Source organism: Quercus lobata, chromosome 7 (assembly GCF_001633185.2).
Source record: "Quercus lobata isolate SW786 chromosome 7, ValleyOak3.0 Primary Assembly, whole genome shotgun sequence".
Classification (NCBI taxonomy): Eukaryota; Viridiplantae; Streptophyta; class Magnoliopsida; order Fagales; family Fagaceae; genus Quercus; species Quercus lobata.
In genome coordinates, this window is record NC_044910.1 from 16,228,460 (window position 1) to 16,246,686 (window position 18,227).

At 36.6% G+C, this 18,227-nt stretch overlaps 1 protein-coding gene across 1 annotated transcript in view; it reads left to right on the plus strand.

Moving 5' to 3' along the window:
• LOC115951670 (zinc finger BED domain-containing protein DAYSLEEPER-like) overlaps positions 1–5,922 on the plus strand; it is a 13,000-nt gene extending 7,078 nt beyond the window's left edge. Inside the window, exon 2 of the mRNA XM_031068831.1 lies at positions 5,322–5,922. Within this exon, the coding sequence (XP_030924691.1) occupies positions 5,322–5,922 (601 nt within the window). The remainder of the gene's footprint in view (positions 1–5,321) is intronic.
• The last annotated feature ends 12,305 nt before the right edge of the window (positions 5,923–18,227 follow it).

Here is an 18,227-nt window from a genome sequence, read left to right on the forward strand (position 1 = left end):
TGTTATTGTAAAGTTGTGATTTACAACTATGTCTTATATTGACTTTATTCCATGACAAAAAGTGTTGTAATTGCTCTAATTTTGTTCCTTGTATTTTGTGGGATTTTATTGTATTGGGTTTAGTATTAAGTTGGTGAAGACTCAAGCTTAAATGAAGAATCAGTGGATTTCGCGAGAAGCTCGCGAGAAGCTAAGCCACGAAAGAGCATGTGAGGAGCACATGACTGGAAGCTGAAGAGTCGTGCCAGGCTGTCGTTTTCACGAGTGTCTCGCGGGTAAGGCCTTCCTGCGAGATAGTCATAAAACATTCTACCTAGAGGATTTTTATGTGTGAATTCCTTACCCTTCACCCATACTATATATACTCTCATTACCCACAAATGTAAGAAAGGCCATTCAGAGAGAAAAACCCTAGATAGGTTTTCTACAACACACACACCCATCTTTTTGAGAGAGAGCTACTCATCTTTAGTGAGAATTAATTATAGTCTTTTCTCCTTCCCTCTCCCATTATCATACCTTGAGAGGAGATTTGTACCCAAACACAATCCACACTTTTTCAGAGTGTAGTGAGTGCTTTTGGTGTTGCTAGGAAGCATTGGAAGATTCCAAGGTTGGCAGATGCAACATAGAGCTTGTTGCGGGATCCAGAGAGCTAGACAAGATACGGTTCCGAGAAGTCTTGTTCGAGTAGGAGTTTGGAGGGCTTAGGTACAGAGGGTATATTAGACTTGGAGGGTCTCTTGCTTACCCATGTATCCCAACTGATTGTCTAGTGAATCGATTTCCGCTTGGAGGGCGGCGGAGAGGTTTTTCGCCGAGTTCTTCGGTTTCCTCTTCGATAACACATCTCGGTGTTATCTGTATTTGCATCTCTCTTCCCTACTCTTGTTCATTTCATTTTACTGCTGTGTTGCTTTAAATATGGATTAGAGTAGCTCCCTTGCTTGTATGCTTGCTTTTACACTATTCTGCACTTAGTATTAAGTTAGTGTAAAATCAACCAAGCCGTAATTTGAATTGGGGGTCTACACAAGCTCTTGTGTATTTTTTACACATTTCGAGCTTTCAGTTTTCAGTAATGGTCTTACACTATATATATATATATATATATATATATAAAAGATGTGTTCAAGTTACATCTTTTTGTAGTCATTTATTTTTATAAGATCTAATGGTGAGAAATGGAGTACTTTCTCTTATCATTAATATACTAGAAATTAATGACTTAGCTGCCTCCACAATAAATGTATATTATTGTATTCCTTACTTTCTCAAATTCCCTTTTCTTTTTGGCGTCACCTCTACCATAGTTCCATCCTCTTCACCATAAAACCGGCTGGGTTTATGATGAGGTTAAAGAACTAAACGTATTACACTGGTTGGGTTTTAGATGGAAACCCACCCTCGCAAATACTAGCTATAAGTATTGATTGTCTCTTCATAGTTAAAAATTGGAAAGGAAGTATTGATTTTGTTTGCTCTTTAGAAGCAGATGGTACATAGAGAAAGAAAACTGGATCAATAATTTACAGAGTCTCCTTTATTAAACTCTTACAAATATCTTTATGTATATGAACACAAACCAAGCCTGAAATGGTGAAATCATCAAGTTTTATCTCTAACAATTACTTCTTTGTTGTAAACTTTGGACACCAGTTTTGCCATACGGTGACAGTCCCCATACATTTTAAGGTTCTTTACAATCCTAATTGATAGTTGCATATGTATTACAAAGTGATAATGGGTTTAGATCAAAACCATAATTTTTAACCAAGGGCCAAGCCTTTCTTGCCACCGTCGAGTTTGACTGAGACCCACCCTTTTTGTAAAACCCAACTCGTTTAAGAACTAAAAATCACCTCCCAAAAATTTTGTTTTTGAGAAAAAAACCTCCAAAAACTTGGCATTTGCCCTTTTTAAAAAACAATCCAGCATTTTGCCCTCTTTCCCAAATTAATTAGGGAAATGCCCCTTTTTTGAAACTCGATTTTCTCAAAATTGAGTTAAGCCCTATAGTGGCGTTTTTAAGGAGCCTATAGTGACGTTTTAAGGACCTATAGTGGCGTTTTGTAACTCAATCTCTATGAAGTCAAGTTATAGGTAAAAAAAAGAAAAAAATTTTGCATGTAACTCGACTTTATGGAGATCAAGTTAAAAAAATGCCACTATAGGTCCTTGAAACGTCACTATAGGGCTCCAGAATTTTTTTTTATTTTTTTTTTATAACTCGATTTTAAGAAAATCGAGTTTTAAAAGATGAGCATTTCCCTAATTAGTTTGGGAAATGGGGCAAAATGAAAGGGGCATTTGCCCATTCTACCCAAAAACTTAGTTGGTTTAGCATTTTTTGTTCCTTTGCTGGTTTTGTGGCCCACGCAATAAGGTGGAGACGTGGAAGAGATGAATTAGTGCGAGAAGGTGCATAATACTTTTAAAAAAAGCTAGCCTTGAGCAATTGCTCACACGCGTATTCTGAGGCTCTTTTATTTTTTGTGTAAAGGTTAATAGTGTTGATTCATCATAATTCAAAGACATTTTCAAATCATAAAATATCAAGGGGGTGTGATGATATTTATATCAAGAAATTATTTCACTCGCAGCAAAACTTCCAAATGTTTAAACCCAAATTCAATAGATTATACAATTCAATAGATTATACTTAGAGTAAACAGAAGTCATGAAAAAAAAAATCGGAATAGTCAAAATGAATAACAAAATATTAACTAAACTACAATATGTCTTCAATCAGTGCTAGCAAAAAAAAAAAAAAAAACACCCTACTAAAAACCATGTTGACGAAGCACTTTGTTCCACGAATTCCCACCTATTCAAACAAAAAATGTAAAATACTAAATTGAATGAATATAATGGATATAGAAATCTAAACAACATATTAGGGGAAAAAAAGTACTCATCCAATGGCATGTTTTGTCGAATAACTTTTGGGCCTCCTTAATTACAAATAGCAAGCAGTAATCTAAGAAGAAATTAATAACATGAAATCAAAAAAAAAATACGAAATGTACATATCTGTTCACAAAATGTACCTATGAAAATCCATTATTATAACCCAAAAAAAAAAAAAAACAATTCAGAGTGAGAGAGATACACTTATTGCAAACCACTTTCTTAATCTCCACTGATGGTGACTTGGTGCCCTAAAACAGAATCTCCATTGTTGGAGACCAAGGATGACTGTGAAGAATTCAATTTTTAAGGAAAAGAGAAGAAAAAGAAAAAAGGTGTACTATTGTTCTTGTGTTGTCAATTAATATCACAAAATTACAAAAAGAATTTTGAAAACAAACCCAATTGAATTTTATTAAAAAACTAAGAAAAGCACAAATTTTTACAACCCCATATGATATTAAAACACAAACACATTTTTTGATGTATAACACAGTTTCTTACAATTGAATAAAAGAGAAAAGGCAAACCATCAAATGGTTAGCAACCTTTTCGTATTGGTAAAAACAGTAGTGGACTCAACCACAAAGTCGGCTTCAGCCTGATCCACGGGATCTCTTCTAGGTTCCTGAAAAATTTCATCTTTCAAGCAACAACACTTAAACAATAAAACCCATTTTCAATCTTTAAACTACAAAATGAAGACATAAAAGAAATGCAGTGATGGGTTTCTCACCGAAGAGAAGGGTCAATGCTTTTTTATTGTTATTATTTTAATCTAATTGATAAGTGGATAAAAGGAATTTGAAAACTAACAGGAAAGTCATCTTATTTTATAGGCAACATTTTAGTAGGAGTTAGATAAGTATTTTTACAGGGTTATCCTTCAATTTTGTCTCTACTTAAACTTAGGACATAGGGGTATTTTGGAACCAAAAAAAAAATCCAGTTCAAATAGGGGAAGTCCCTTAAATAGTAGTATAGATGCATAAATGAATAATAAAGTGATGTACATTAATTATGGGGGCAGTTATGTAATTAACTTTTTTTTATGATGGAATGTAATTAAATTTTAATATATTAATGACATGAAAAGTAGTGTCTTTCTTATCATTAGATCTTATAAGAATCAAAGACTATGAAAAGGTGTAACTCTTTCGAAGTTAAACTATATATATATATATATATATGTTGGGTTCGAGTTACACCTGGTGTAATTTTAAGTAATGTTACACCATCCAATAACTTGTTAATGAATTTATATTTTGAAAATTCCACCTTCGGATTACATGTTCTATTTGTTCTAAACATACATGCCAATTTTCATACCTATCGGATGTTATTTACCATTCGATCCATAAACTTGTCTTTTATGTATTATTTCAAACTACAAAAACTTGAATTTATACAATTGATAGATAACATGACTATTGATCTTTGATCACCTTGAAATTTTGCAAGCATGGAGAATATACAAAGATAATGTAATCCAATGATTGATTTATCAAAATTCACATCCAAGTAAAAAATATTGATTGGTGTAACATTGCTTAGAGTTACACTAGATGTAACTTGAACCCAACCTATAGAGATATATATATATATATATATATATAGTTGAACCGTAAGCAGTAGAATAAGAGAAGAGATAGGAATATATTAATCCAAACTTTGTGTTTGGATTCAAACTTATCTTTTAACTTATTTTGGGCTGGTAAATAGTTAAACTTATTTTGATAAGAAACTATATAAACGAAAATTAGATTTAGATATGCCACATCTATGACATAAATAAGTCATAATCATGTAGTTAAAACAATATCTCATATAAAGCAACTTGATAGGAAGCAAGTTACTAGCATACTACGGAAACTCAACATCCCATTTTAAACCACAATTCTTTGATTCAGGCATGGAACCAAAGACCAAAACAAATTGAGTCTCTTCGTTCTTTTCTCAAGAATGAAAGTGGACAGAAAATGCAGAAAACTATCCCATATGGCCTTTTTTTTAGTGGTCATTATGCTAGTTTTCCATATTGTGAACCTATACGGTTTTTTTTTTTTTTTTTTTTTTTTTTTTTTTTTTTTTTTTGTGGGGGGGTGGGGGGGGGGGGGAACTATTTGTAATGAATAACTTACCTTCGTGCATCCTTTAATGAAATGCAAGGTCATTTGTTAAGGACTCTAATCTCATTAGAATCACTAACTAAATTGGAAGCCCAAATTTTTTTTTTTTTTTTTAGGATTCCTTACTCTAATGTTGTGATAGACATCTTCTGTAGTACTACCATCCACTATTTATCAAAGGAAAAAAATGCATTGTATATGATGTCTCCTCAAATAGAGATATTATTATTATTATTATTATTAATTTACATATTTCTTTGATAACTTTTGTGATGATGTTAGAAATGATAGCTCTAAACATTCGCTATCAATTTGGAGTAGTCCATCTCTGAAGTTGGTAGATGATTTGTTATCTACCCAGGATGTTGATTCAACACCTTGTTCTAGTCCAACTGAAATTCCAGCAAATGATAGTAAAGGAAAGAGAATATCGGTTGTATGGAATCATTGTAAGAAACGAAAAGTTGAAAAGAAGGACTTGGTTGGTGAGTCTAAACAACAACTGAGCATGGACTATTTTCATTTTGATCCAAAGTTAGTGAGGAGGAAGCTTGCGAACATGGTCATCTTGCATGAGTGCCCTCTAAACATGGTTGAACACATTGGTTTTAGAGAATTTTCAGCTTCTCTTCAACCATTATTTAAGATGGTTTGTAGAAACACATTAAAGAGAGACATTTTGAAAATTTATGATTATGAAAGGGGGAAGACTGTTATGGAGTTGGAGAAGATTCCAAGTAGAATTGCAATCTCAACTTCTATGTGGACTTCAAGCAATAAAAGGAGACAATTTATGCTTGTCAAAGCGCATTATGTTGATGACTCTTGGACTTTGGAAAGCCGGGTTATGAGGTACCTATTTGTTTTAAGTGTGTTGGGTTAAAATGAATCGACCCCTTTAATTAATTAATTACCCAAGTTAATTAATTAGGTTCAATTACATTCAATGACGTGGCAACACAAATAAATCACCAACTAAACTAAATGCAGTGGAAATTAAATTGACACGGTGATTTGTTTACAAATGGGGAAAACCTCCAATGCAAAAAACCCCACCAGGTGATTTTTAGGTCACTACTCCCAAGAATCCACTATTATCGATCACAAGCGGTTACAAGTATAAAGAATCTTACCAAACACTTTGGCCTATCCTGAAATACCAATCTATAGTTGAACCCTTACCCCAATACCTAATTGGACTTCTATTGTAGTGGCAATCTTCCAATTCAATGCATGAATCCCAGTACGTGACTAACCAATGATGCACGAATCTAAGTACGTGATTGACACCAGTAACTTGAAGATGCTGGCTGCAAAGTTCTTCAGTTCCTCAACGATGAAGATCAGGAAGCTCCTTAGCTACAAAACCCATTGGTGCAAAGACACAATCGCTTCTTTTTGAGAGAACAAGGCACTAGGTGATTTTCTGCATGTGCGACGACCTTTAAAATAATCCTTATATATGTCTAGGGTTGTGAGAAAAGAAACCCTATACAAATATACAAGCATGGGCCGAAAATCAGATTTGGAATTTCTGATTTCATATATCTCGACAAAAACAACTTGTGTCGAGCTTCGACTTTAAATCTCGATAGAAGTCTTTCTGTCAAGATTGCTGTCGAGCTTTAATGAATAGCTCTTCTTCACTTGTTTCTTGGTTAGATCTTCATGGCTTTAACACTTGACTTGAACAATATGTTTCTTGAAGTCTTAAACCCATCCTAGATCTACCCAAATACAAGTAAAGTGCATTTTGTCAAAGGATTAGACAGTTACATAAAGTATGTCCCTAACAATCTCTCCCTTTGGCAATCCGTGACAAAACTAGAACAAAACAAATAATCATGAGAGAAGTCTTAAATCACTAACTCATAACCACTTGTTGTATTACAAAGTAAATCTATCCCTACTACAAACTCTTGAAAAACTTTGCAAGAAAAGAGTTCATGACATGATAAACTTTCATAACCTATCTTTTTCAAACACTCAAACAAAACTCATCAAGGCATCATGTGTAAAACAAAAATAAGGATTGTGTACATAAAGAAACATGTGTACAAAGATAGAAATGAAACAACACATGTAGAGGTAGGTGAAGAAAAATATACATCATCATCATATATGAAAAAAAAAAAAATACAATGAATGTAAATAAATAGTCACAAGACCGAAGGTACAAGAGGCTAATGTAACTAAAAGAAGGAAAAGTACACATAAACCTCACTACATCCCTCAATGCTATATGCACTCCCCTTAACAAAAAATCCTATACTAACTCTCGTCTTAAGTACAAGACTACTCTCAAAAACCCAAAACTACTCCTCCTTTTTGTCACCAATGACAAAGGGCAAGACATTGAGAGGTCATCATCTCGTCATCATTGAAAGAGTCAGCATCATCCTCATTATCCTCATCATCAAGAGAGGCCTCCGGAGAAGGAGAGGGAGAAGGAGCAAGACCAGCCATGCAAGCCTGTCGATGAGTAATGCGTCCTACTCCAGTGTTCATTTTACACATCTCATCAGTGAGAGTGTTCAAATGACCACTAAGGTCAGCATGCATTCACTGAAGCTGCTCCATGATGGCCTCGAGGGTCATACCACCAGCTGCAGAGGAAGAAGGAGCGGAAGAGGGTGGAACTGCAAAAGCCACAGGATCAGTCATCTCTACTCGTGGCCGATTTGTTCTTGGAAGTTTTCAAAGAAGTCCATCTTGGCCTTCTCATCAAAAAACCGAATATGAGATGGAACAAGAGGAAGAGCAGAAGAGGATGACCCGGAACCATGATGAAGGTTCCGAGCCGAAGTGGATTTCTTCTCTTTGGGTGCCATAAGGAGGTTCTATTCGAGAGAGAGAGATAGAGAAAGAAAGAATAGAAACACAACACAAGTTCAGAATAGAAAGAAGGAAAAAAACGTATGCATGAAAAAAAGCATGAACATGTGACATGTAAAAGTAAATACATCATGGGTGACACCCAATCCAATCCTAGCAGCACTCATATCAATAATCAAGCACACACATCTACTTATGCATGAAACATAGTTATAAAGCAAATGGAATGCAATGCATGAGCATATGATGTCAAATTCACAAAACCCAACACACAATATTCACAAAATTCTCAAAAAACCAAAAAATTTCAAAACCCCAAAAACCTAAGTTTTAATGCATGAAATGCATGAAAGAGAGAGGAATTACCAAGTGGATCTAGCTTGGATTAGGCCGAAAATCACTTGGGTGAAAGGATTTTAGTGAGAAAAGAAGGTTTGAGTCGAGAGAGAGGAGAGATCTATTGAGATAAAAAGAGAGAAATGAAATCTGAATCGCGCCTCAGTTATATATAGAAAACGCAGCTCAATGGATCAATATTTCTATCAAGAATCTGTTAAGCACTAAATCTCGATAGAAGAGAGTTTGTCGAGGATTTGTCGAGAATCTGTTAATGGCTAAAGAAAGATCTTGATGGATTGAAGATCTGTCGAGAATCTCTCGAGCAGACAGAAAGCACAAGAATTTTGCTCGATTGATCAAACAAGATGTCAAGAAGCTATCGAGAGAGAACCCAGAAACTTTGATGGATTGAGAATCTGTCAAGAAGCTATTGAGAGAAAACCCAGAAAACTCGATGGATCAAGAATCTGTTGAGGATCTATCGAGAAGACAGAGAGCACGGGAAAAATTCTTGATGGGTCGAGTTGCTGTCGAGGTCACAAAAAGGAGTTTTAATAGAAAGGGTTTCTGTTAAGGACGTGTCAAGAAGCTGTCGAGCTTGAAGGAAAGAGGTTTTTCAAGAAGGGAAAAACACAGAGAGATGAATGCAACAAGCAAGCTATTAACCAAACATCCAAGTGACATTATTAAGCTCTCAAAACTCAACTCAACATAGATGCAAAGCATTCATAGATCCAAAAACTCACACACATACTAAACAAGTCTAGCCCATTTTGTATTTCAAAAACAAGTTAAGACAGTTTAGTGAGCATATATCAACACATGTATTCCTTGTGATAGCCAAATCACATTGTACCTGCACATGTATTAAAAGTAGCAAAGAATTTGCATGTTGTGTGTAAAACATAACAAAAGTGCACAAGTGTCTCATATTATGAAGATTTGAGATATGAGAAAATCAAATACACTCACACACAATCCGAACTACTTGATGAGGACTATCACTTTTGAGGTATATCCTATAACTCCTAAAAACACACTTGCAACCATATTAAAAGCATTCTAATTCTTTTTGCTTTTATTTTCTTTTGAGCATAGCATGCACGGGCATATAAGAGAGAAGAAATTACCCAATTGTGTAAGCTTAAAACATCACACTTTGATGTGCTAAAGCACACAGATGTTATAAAAGATTGGGGGGTTTTAGTGGTGAGATGGTTATTTATGCCTTTCTCTTAGGATTTTCTAGTCATTTCTATCAAAAAGAGTGATATGAGCATGAGATATAAGAGATCATCTTAATCGTACTCATCACAAACACGAGTCATAAGCTCACTTGCTTAGTTGTGCATAGAAATGCTCATCTAAGCTACAAGAGATACAAAGTTTAGAAACTTTGTTTTAATGGCCACCAAAGATACACAAGTACCAATATACACAACACACACTGTTTTTGTATTTTTATAATTTTTCATTTTTTTATTATTTTTTTTAATGAAAAAAAACTAAAGCAAAACTGAAAAAAACCAAAACAAAAAAAAAATGAAAAACAAAAAAATAAAGAAAACACACAGCATAAAACTAGATGCATATGCCTAAGAAGGAGAGTGAGAGAAAGAGATCACTCCAAGGAGATTACACCAATGTTTTGGCATAGGAATTCAAACCATTTGCTTTCCAAAGGCTTAGTGAATAAGTTCGCCTTTCGATCATCAGTATGAATGAATTCAAGGGTGAGAGTGCCATCGTCAACAAGTTCATGAATGAAATGATGTCTGATCTCTATATGTTTAGTTCGAGAATTTTGAACAGGATTTTTAGAGATATTGATAGCACTGGTATTGTCACAATAAATGGTGAGATGTTCTTGACGAATACCATAATTAGAAGAAGTTTTTGCATCCATAGAAGTTGGGTGCAGCAATTAACAGCAGCAATATATTCAACCTTAGTAGTAGACAAAGAGATGGAATTCTACTTCTTACTCATCTAGAAGACAAGATTATTACCTACATAGAAACAACCCCCTAATGTGCTCTTTCTATCATCTGCATTCCCAGCCCAGTCGGCATCAGAATATCCAGCTAGGACATCATTTGTGTCCTTATTGTACCACACCCCGAAATCAGCGATGGACTTAACATATTTTATGATTCTTTTTAAAACAATCATATGAAACTCTTTGGAATTAGCATAATATCTAGCACACACTCCTACACTTATGTCAAGTCTACTAGCAGTAAGATACAAAAGACACTGTAACTTATGTTAAGTCTACTAGCATCAGGTACCAAACTGTAGCAGTTTTCCAAAGTGCAAACCCACTTATGAGATGCTTTCCGGACTCATTTAGTACTATTCACTTCCCTTTGGAGAATAGTGCCATGAAGTCTTGATCATAGATTTGATTTATGCTCAGCAAATTTACTCTTAGACCTTATACATACAATATGATGGTGAACCAAAAATCGAGCTATCTCCAGTTCGTCCATATTGTTGTTAAAGACCAAAAAGGTTAACTCAACATAAGAAGGTTTTCCACCCTTAACCGTCTATGGGTTTGAAGGTCGTCCATTGTGAAAACAACTAGGCGACCTCTCAACACTTAGAAAATTTTCAAAATGGATTTATGTACAAAAACTTATGATTCGGACCACGTTATACTATTTAGAAGTAATGAGCAAAATCTAGGTTCATCGCTATGAACTTCCTACTAAGTTCTTAACTTCTAACGGCAGTTGTAGAAGATAAGATTGAACCTTCTAACTTCTATAATAGTTGTGGAAGTTAAGTTTGAACTTTCTAACTTCCATACATGTTGAGGAAGTTACCAAACAAGTAACCACTCCAAAACTCACTATATAAGGACTCTTCCACATCAAATGAAAGTATGTTTTCCACTATCCTTAAAGTTAGAATTCTTGAGTTTTAGAGAGAAAAATAACTTAAGCATTGGAGGGTTCTTGGCTGATTCACTCCGGTCACCTTTGATTTTGTGTTTCTTTCTTTTTAGACCTTCCAAGAAACCACTAGCCCATTAAAGCCTGGAGAATTTAGTCTACTGATTTTTTGTGCATCATCAGTTAGCGCTATCTGTGGGAAAGATTAAATTTGTATTTTGCAATTTATCTTTCTTAGACAAAAGGCTATATGGTCCAGATAAGGTTAGTGGCCACTAGTCCAGGCCACCAGGAGATTGGGAATGCTTCTAGCCACCCCAACCGCACTCACTAGTTAGCACCTATCATATAACTGCCTTCTGCTCAACAAATACAGTCCATGGCAGCTGCCATGGCAGAGCTAATTCGTTAGAATCAAGAACTGGCCTAAGAGATTAACCAAAGGAGGCAACATCATGAATGATGCACAGAAGGGCAAGCTCAGAGTCAAGAAGTTAGAGAAGGAGAAAATATTGAGCATGAGAACCACTTAAGAGGTACTGCATCACGTAGGGTGCCACACTTAGAGAGGGAAATGGATTAAATAAGGAGAGCCATGGAAGAGATGAGGGAGAATATGAGAAGGACGAATCATGTAGATGATTTAGTTCATTGAACTGATTCCACTTTCATAGCTTCCATCAATAGTCATCCTTTGTCTTCCAAGTTCAAGATGCCTTTGTTGAATTCGTATGATGGAACGCGCGACCCATGTAACCACATTGCAACCTTCAAGACCACAATGCACCTTCAAGTAATTCCAGATGAGATAATGTGTAGGGCCTTCCCAACTACCCTTAAGGGGCCAACATGAGTTTGGTTTAGTAAAATACCTTTGAACGTTGTTGGTTCTTTTGAGGAGTTGAGTAAGTTGCTTGTCAACAACTTTATCGGAGGACAAAGGCTTAAACACTACTCGTCCAGCCTGCTGACTATAAAGGAAAGAGATAATGAGAGCTTGCGGTCCTTCATCACTCGCTTCAACAGGGAAGCCTTAATGGTAGACAAGATGGATGACAAGTTGTGGTTAGCAGCCTTCCACAATGGAGTTAGTTCAGATTTATTCATCCACAAGCTTTATGATCAGGAACCACAAACCATGGCTGAGCTCGTCATTTAGCCCAAAGCTTCATGAATGTAAAGGATGTGATCATTGCCAAGAAAAGGAAGAGAGCAGAGCAAATTAAAGTAGACCTCCCATGACATCTTGAACAAGGCCCTCGTCTAAAGAAGGTACGGATGGGAGAGAAGAAGGATAAAGACAACAGGAAGGCAGGTTCGTCTTCAAGAAGGAGTCAGCACTACATACCCTTGAACGTTCCACTTAATCAGGTGCTTATGCAAATCAAGGATGACCCATCCTTGAAGTGGCTTGAGAAGATGAAGGGAGATCCTAATAAGCACAATAAGAATAAGTATTGTCGCTTTCATAGAGATCACGGGCATGACATGGACGAGTGCTATGACTTAAAGTAGCAGATAGAGAATCTCATCAAGTAGGGAAAGTTGAAGAATTTTCTTGGACGAGATCATAAGGACGAGAAGTTGAAAGGTAAGATAGAAGAGCCATCACAACCTCCACTGGGAGAAATAAGAGTTATTATAGGAAGAACTTCAGCAAGGCTATCTTTTAAGTCAAGGAAGACCTACTTAAAGGTAGTGTAGAACATCCAACTCTCTGGATGACCACCAAGGATGAGGGGGACAGACGAGCAGGCCATTACTTTCACAGACGGAGACCCTGGAAAGGTGTTGATAACTTTGCTCATTGCAGATTACATGACTAGAAAGGCGTTGATAGATAATGGGAGTTCAGCAGATATCCTATATTATCTCGCCTTCGAGTAGATGAGGCTTGGATGAGACCAACTTCGTCCAGTGAATTCGCCCTTAATATGATTTGGAGGAATGAATGTACAACCAATGGGAACTATTACTTTACCTATAGTGGTAGGAGCATATCTACAACAAATAGCCAAAGAAGTAAATTTCCTTATCATAGATTGTTCGTCTTCCTATAATGCCATCATTAGAAGACCAACTTTAAACAATTGGAAGGCAACATCGTTTACCTACCACATATCTGTCAAGTTCCCAACTAATTATGGAATAAGGCAAGTGCAAGGAGATCAGTTAGCCACTAGAGAATGCTACTTAGCCATGTTGGCTATGGATGAGCATGTGTAGATGATGAATATAGAGGAAAGAAGGGTTGTTGTAAAGCCCGCTGAAATACTGGAAGACATCCCTCTAGAAGAGGGTAATCCTGAGAAGTTTACCAAAATTGGAACAAGTATGGAAGAGAAGACAAGTAAGATCTCGTCTAGTTCTTAAGAAAGAGCATTGATGTTTTCACATGGAGTCATGAAAACATGTCAGGAATTGACCCAAGTATCATTACTCATCATTTGAATGTGTATCCATCTTCCAAGCCTATTCGCCTAAAAAAGAGGGTCTTTGCTCCTGAGCAAGATAATGCTATCAAGGAAGAGGTCCAGAAGTTAACCATAGTAGAATTTATTTGGGAAGTCTATTACCTAGATTGGCTAACTAATGTGATGATGGTCAAGAAGGCTAATGGAAAGTGGAGGATGTGTGTAGACTTCACTGATTTGAACAAGGCATACCCTAAGGATAGTTATCAGTTGTCACATATTAACTAGTTGGTAGACTCAACAGCAGGTCATCAATTGCTAAGTTTCATGGATGCCTTCTCAAGTTATAACCAAATAAAGATAGACGAGGCAGATCAAGAGAAGACATCCTTCATTACCAGTCAAGGTTTGCTTTGTTACAAAGTGATGTCATTTGGTTTGTTGTTACAAAGTGATGTCATTTGGTTTGAAGAATGCAGGTGCAACTTATTAGAGGTTGGTCAATCATACGTTTCATCCACATATAGGACAGAATGTAGAAGTTTATGTAGATGACATGCTGGTGAAGAGCTTGGACAAGAAGAAACATCTGGACGACCTACAAGAGACCCTTGACACACTTATAAGATATAACATGAAGCTAAATCCAAGTAAGTGTGCCTTCGGGGCTTCATTAGGGAAGTTTCTAGGGTTCATGGTTTCACAAAGGGGAATTGAAGCAAATCCTAATAAGATCCAAACAATATTGAACATGGAACCACCAAAGAATGTTAAGGGAGTCCAGTCCATCCATACCAGGTGAAGAGTTGTATTTATACTTAGCAGTATCCCCACATGTAGTAAGTTTAGCATTTATTAGGGAAGAAGGGAAAGTACAGAAGCCTGTGTATTATACAAACCGAGCATTAAGGGGGGTAGAAGGATGATATCAAATGATTGAAAAGTTGGCCTTTTCACTAATAATGGCTTCTAGAATGCTAAGGCATTACTTCCAGGCTCATGTCATCAATGTCATGATGGATCATCCGCTCAAGAAGGCAATGAACAAGTTGGAAGCCGCAGGACAACTGATCCAATGGGCTATAAAACTTAGTGAGTTTGATATCAGATATCAACCCAGGAATGCAATAAAAGCTCAAGCTCTAGTAGATTTCATTATAGAGTTCACTCCAAACCATGGTGATTTAAATAAGGGAAATGAAGCTAAGGCATGGGTCATCCACACTATATGTAGGAGGAATAGGAGTTGTATTGAAATCCCTGGAAGGGGACAAGTTAAAGTATGCAGATCGTCTACAGTACCAAACAACCAACAATGAAGTTGAGTGTGAAGCCTTTCTTAAAGGGCTAGAATTGGCTAAGTCCTTAGGGGCAGAGTCAGTAGTCGTCCAAGGAGACTCTTAGTTAATCATAGTCTAAGTAAATGGAACATGTGAAGCAAAGGAAGAACGGATGAAGAAGTACCTCAGTAGGGTGAAACATCTTATTAAGAAATTTAAGGAAGCTAGTTTCCTTCAAATCCTAATGGAGGAAAATATGACACTTTAGTAAAGGAAGCATCAGCAGATGGGTCGGTGGATAAGCTTGATGAAGTCCAATACATGCCTAATATAGATCTTCCCGAGGTGCAGCAGATAGAAGGTGAAGGGAATTTGATGACCCCGATAATAGCTTACCTAAGGGATGGAAGGCTTCCAGAAGAAAAAGATGAGGCTAGAAAGCTAAGGATCAAATAAGCTAAGTATGTCCTTATAAACGAGGTGCTATACAAAAGAGGCTTCTCTTAGCTTTACCTAAGGTGTTTAGCTTTAGACGAAGCAAACTACATATTGAGAGAAGTTCACGAAGGAGCATGCGGAAAGCATTTAGGAGCAAGAGTACTCGTCCACAAGGTTGTCCATGCAAGTTACTACTGGCCGACCATTCAAGCAGATGCTAAGGCTTATATCAAGGTGTGTGATCAGTGTCAACGCTTCAGCAACGTCCTTAGACAACCATTGAAGTACCTCACCCCGATGATAGCCCCATGGCCCTTTGCATAATGGGGATTGGATATTTTGGATCCCTTTCCAATAGGAAACAGGTAGATGAAGTTTTTGGTGGTGGGGATTGATTACTTTACTAAATGGGTGGAAGCTAAGCCTTTGACAAAGATCACACAACAAAATGTCAAAAACTTCATCTGGAAAAGCATTGTATGTAGGTTTGGGGTACCTAGGGTACTAGTGCCAAACGATGGATGGCAGTTTGATAACACACCCATCAGAGATTTTTGCAAGCAATTTGGAATCAAAAATCATTATTCCTCACCCTCCCACCTACAAGCAAATGGACAAGCAGAAGTTGCAAACCAATCCTTGTTAAAAATCATCAAAACTCGGCTTGAGGGAGCAAAAGGAGTATGGCTAGATAAGCTACCAGGCATTCTATGGGTGTACAGGACAACTATGAGGACCCCCATAGGGGAAAATCCTTTCAAACTAGTCTATGGAAGCAAAGCAATCATACTTGCAGAAGTACACATGGCTAATCACAGGGTGATGAAGTATCAGGATGAGGAGAATAAAGAACAACTTCATCTTAACATTGATCTAATAGACAAGGTAAGGATGGATGCAGAGCAGAGGATAGCAAGGTATAAAAACCTTATGGATAGACAATATGATGCGATGGTGAAACTTAAGCACTTCAACATTGGAGGCCTCGTCCTAAAAAGGGTCTCCTTGGCAACTAGAACTCAGCCCATGGAAAATTGGGACCTAATTGGGAAGGACCCTACAAGGTTATCAATAGCAAAAGGCAAGGATCATACTACTTGGAAGCCCTAGATGGACGGAGGTTAGAGCACCCCTAGAATGTGGAGCATCTAAGAAGATATTATTAGTAAAGGATTAGCCTAAACGAGTATCATCAAGGACGAGCATTATCATAGACGAAGTTGGAGTTATGTGTTACTTTCCTCATAATTATTTATGATTATTGTTAGTACTACACATTTTAATATTTTAATTCTCTAAAAGTGCATTAGTTTCCAACTTGTGCACTGCCTATGGATGAATTTGCGATGGACGAAGTCATGAACTCAGTCTATTTGTACATAAGTATTTTTAATTCCCTAAAGGCACTAGCTTCTAAGCATGTGCCATGCTTGTGGACGATGTTTATGTTGTGTATATATAGTTTGGATTTCCAATGTATATAATGTTGTGTGAATTTCTAATTTTCATGTTGTTTTCATTCAAAATAATCCACAAGAAGGATAAGGCCCAAGACGAGTAAAATCTCTAGACACGGAGATGTAACGTCTATGAGCTTTTCTTAAATAAGGATAAATCAAAGAAAAATAAACCTAAGGTATATTCGTCTAATCGTTGGATGAGGTAAAATGTGCACGTACAAATACTTAAAATCCATGGATGAATTTGACCAGCCAAATAGTCCAATCTTTGGACGAGTAAATGTTAGAAATGTCTTACCCAAAGATGAATAAAGGACTGTCCAGCCTATGGACGAGGGATAATACAAGCTATAAGTCAAATTTATGGACGAATAAAGCTAGCAAAAGAAATACCATTCATAGACGAGTTATACTTAGAAAACATAAAGAATGGTAAAGGTGTTAAGCATGAAAAATTTATCCTAACATGGACGATGTAAAAAAAGAAAATTCGTTCATATAGTTAGGACGATATAAAATGTCTTCATTAGTGGATGGACCAGACTTAAAACCATAGAAATAACATGGACGATGTAAACAAAGGAAATTCGTTCATACATAAAGCATACAACATGTTCAACACCAAATGAAAAATGAAAATGGAAGTAAATATTCATTCAGAAAATATAAAAAGGGTAGATAACCATCGTCCAAAAACCCTTGAGTTATTCAAAGCCAATAAAAGCTATTGTGTTTTTTGCACGTCCATAAACTTGGACGAGGGAATTGTACTTAAATGATTTTTAAAGTAAAGCCCAAAACAGTGGGCACTTCTAACAAACTAAAATAACTAAAATTTCTAAAAAAGAAATAAATTACTAGGATAAACCAGAGGGGGCATTGTCCCTAGACTTTAGGTTGTCCTTGCTAGCATTAGTGGCGTCCTAGGCAGGTTCAGTTGAAGCATCATCCACCACATTAACGTCCTCGGAGCTTGTCAGAAGTAGGGAACTCTCTGTGGTAGTGGAGATTTTGAAGTAGTCAAAATCCATCTCAGGGTAGGCCTCCTTGGCATCAGAACGGAAGTCCTCATAACCAGCAGTCTAATGACAATCTAGACGATTCTTGAACTCATCTGACCTTATGAAGGCTGCAACGGCTTCCTTCTGAGCCTTCTCCATAGACGAAGTAACCCCTTGGTCCTTCACCTCAAGGTGAGTGATACGGGTCTCCTTCTCAATGGAGTTTGCCTTGAGCTCCTCCACTTCATTCTTTAGCTTCTACTCAACTCCCTGTAGACGAGTAAGCTCCTCAGTTAGCTTGATTACTTTCCCCTTCTTCTAAAGGACCTTGTTATTCAACTCCTTACTCTTCTCCTAGACAGCCTTAGCCTCATTACAAAGCCCCTTGGCTTGGGTGGATGTAGTGTAAAATTTCGACATGGCCTAAAAAATAGATGGACGAAGGAGAGTTAAAATTTTTCCTTAAATTTCTTAGAAAATAAAATAGAGATAATAAAAAACTACATACCTTGAAAATGTCA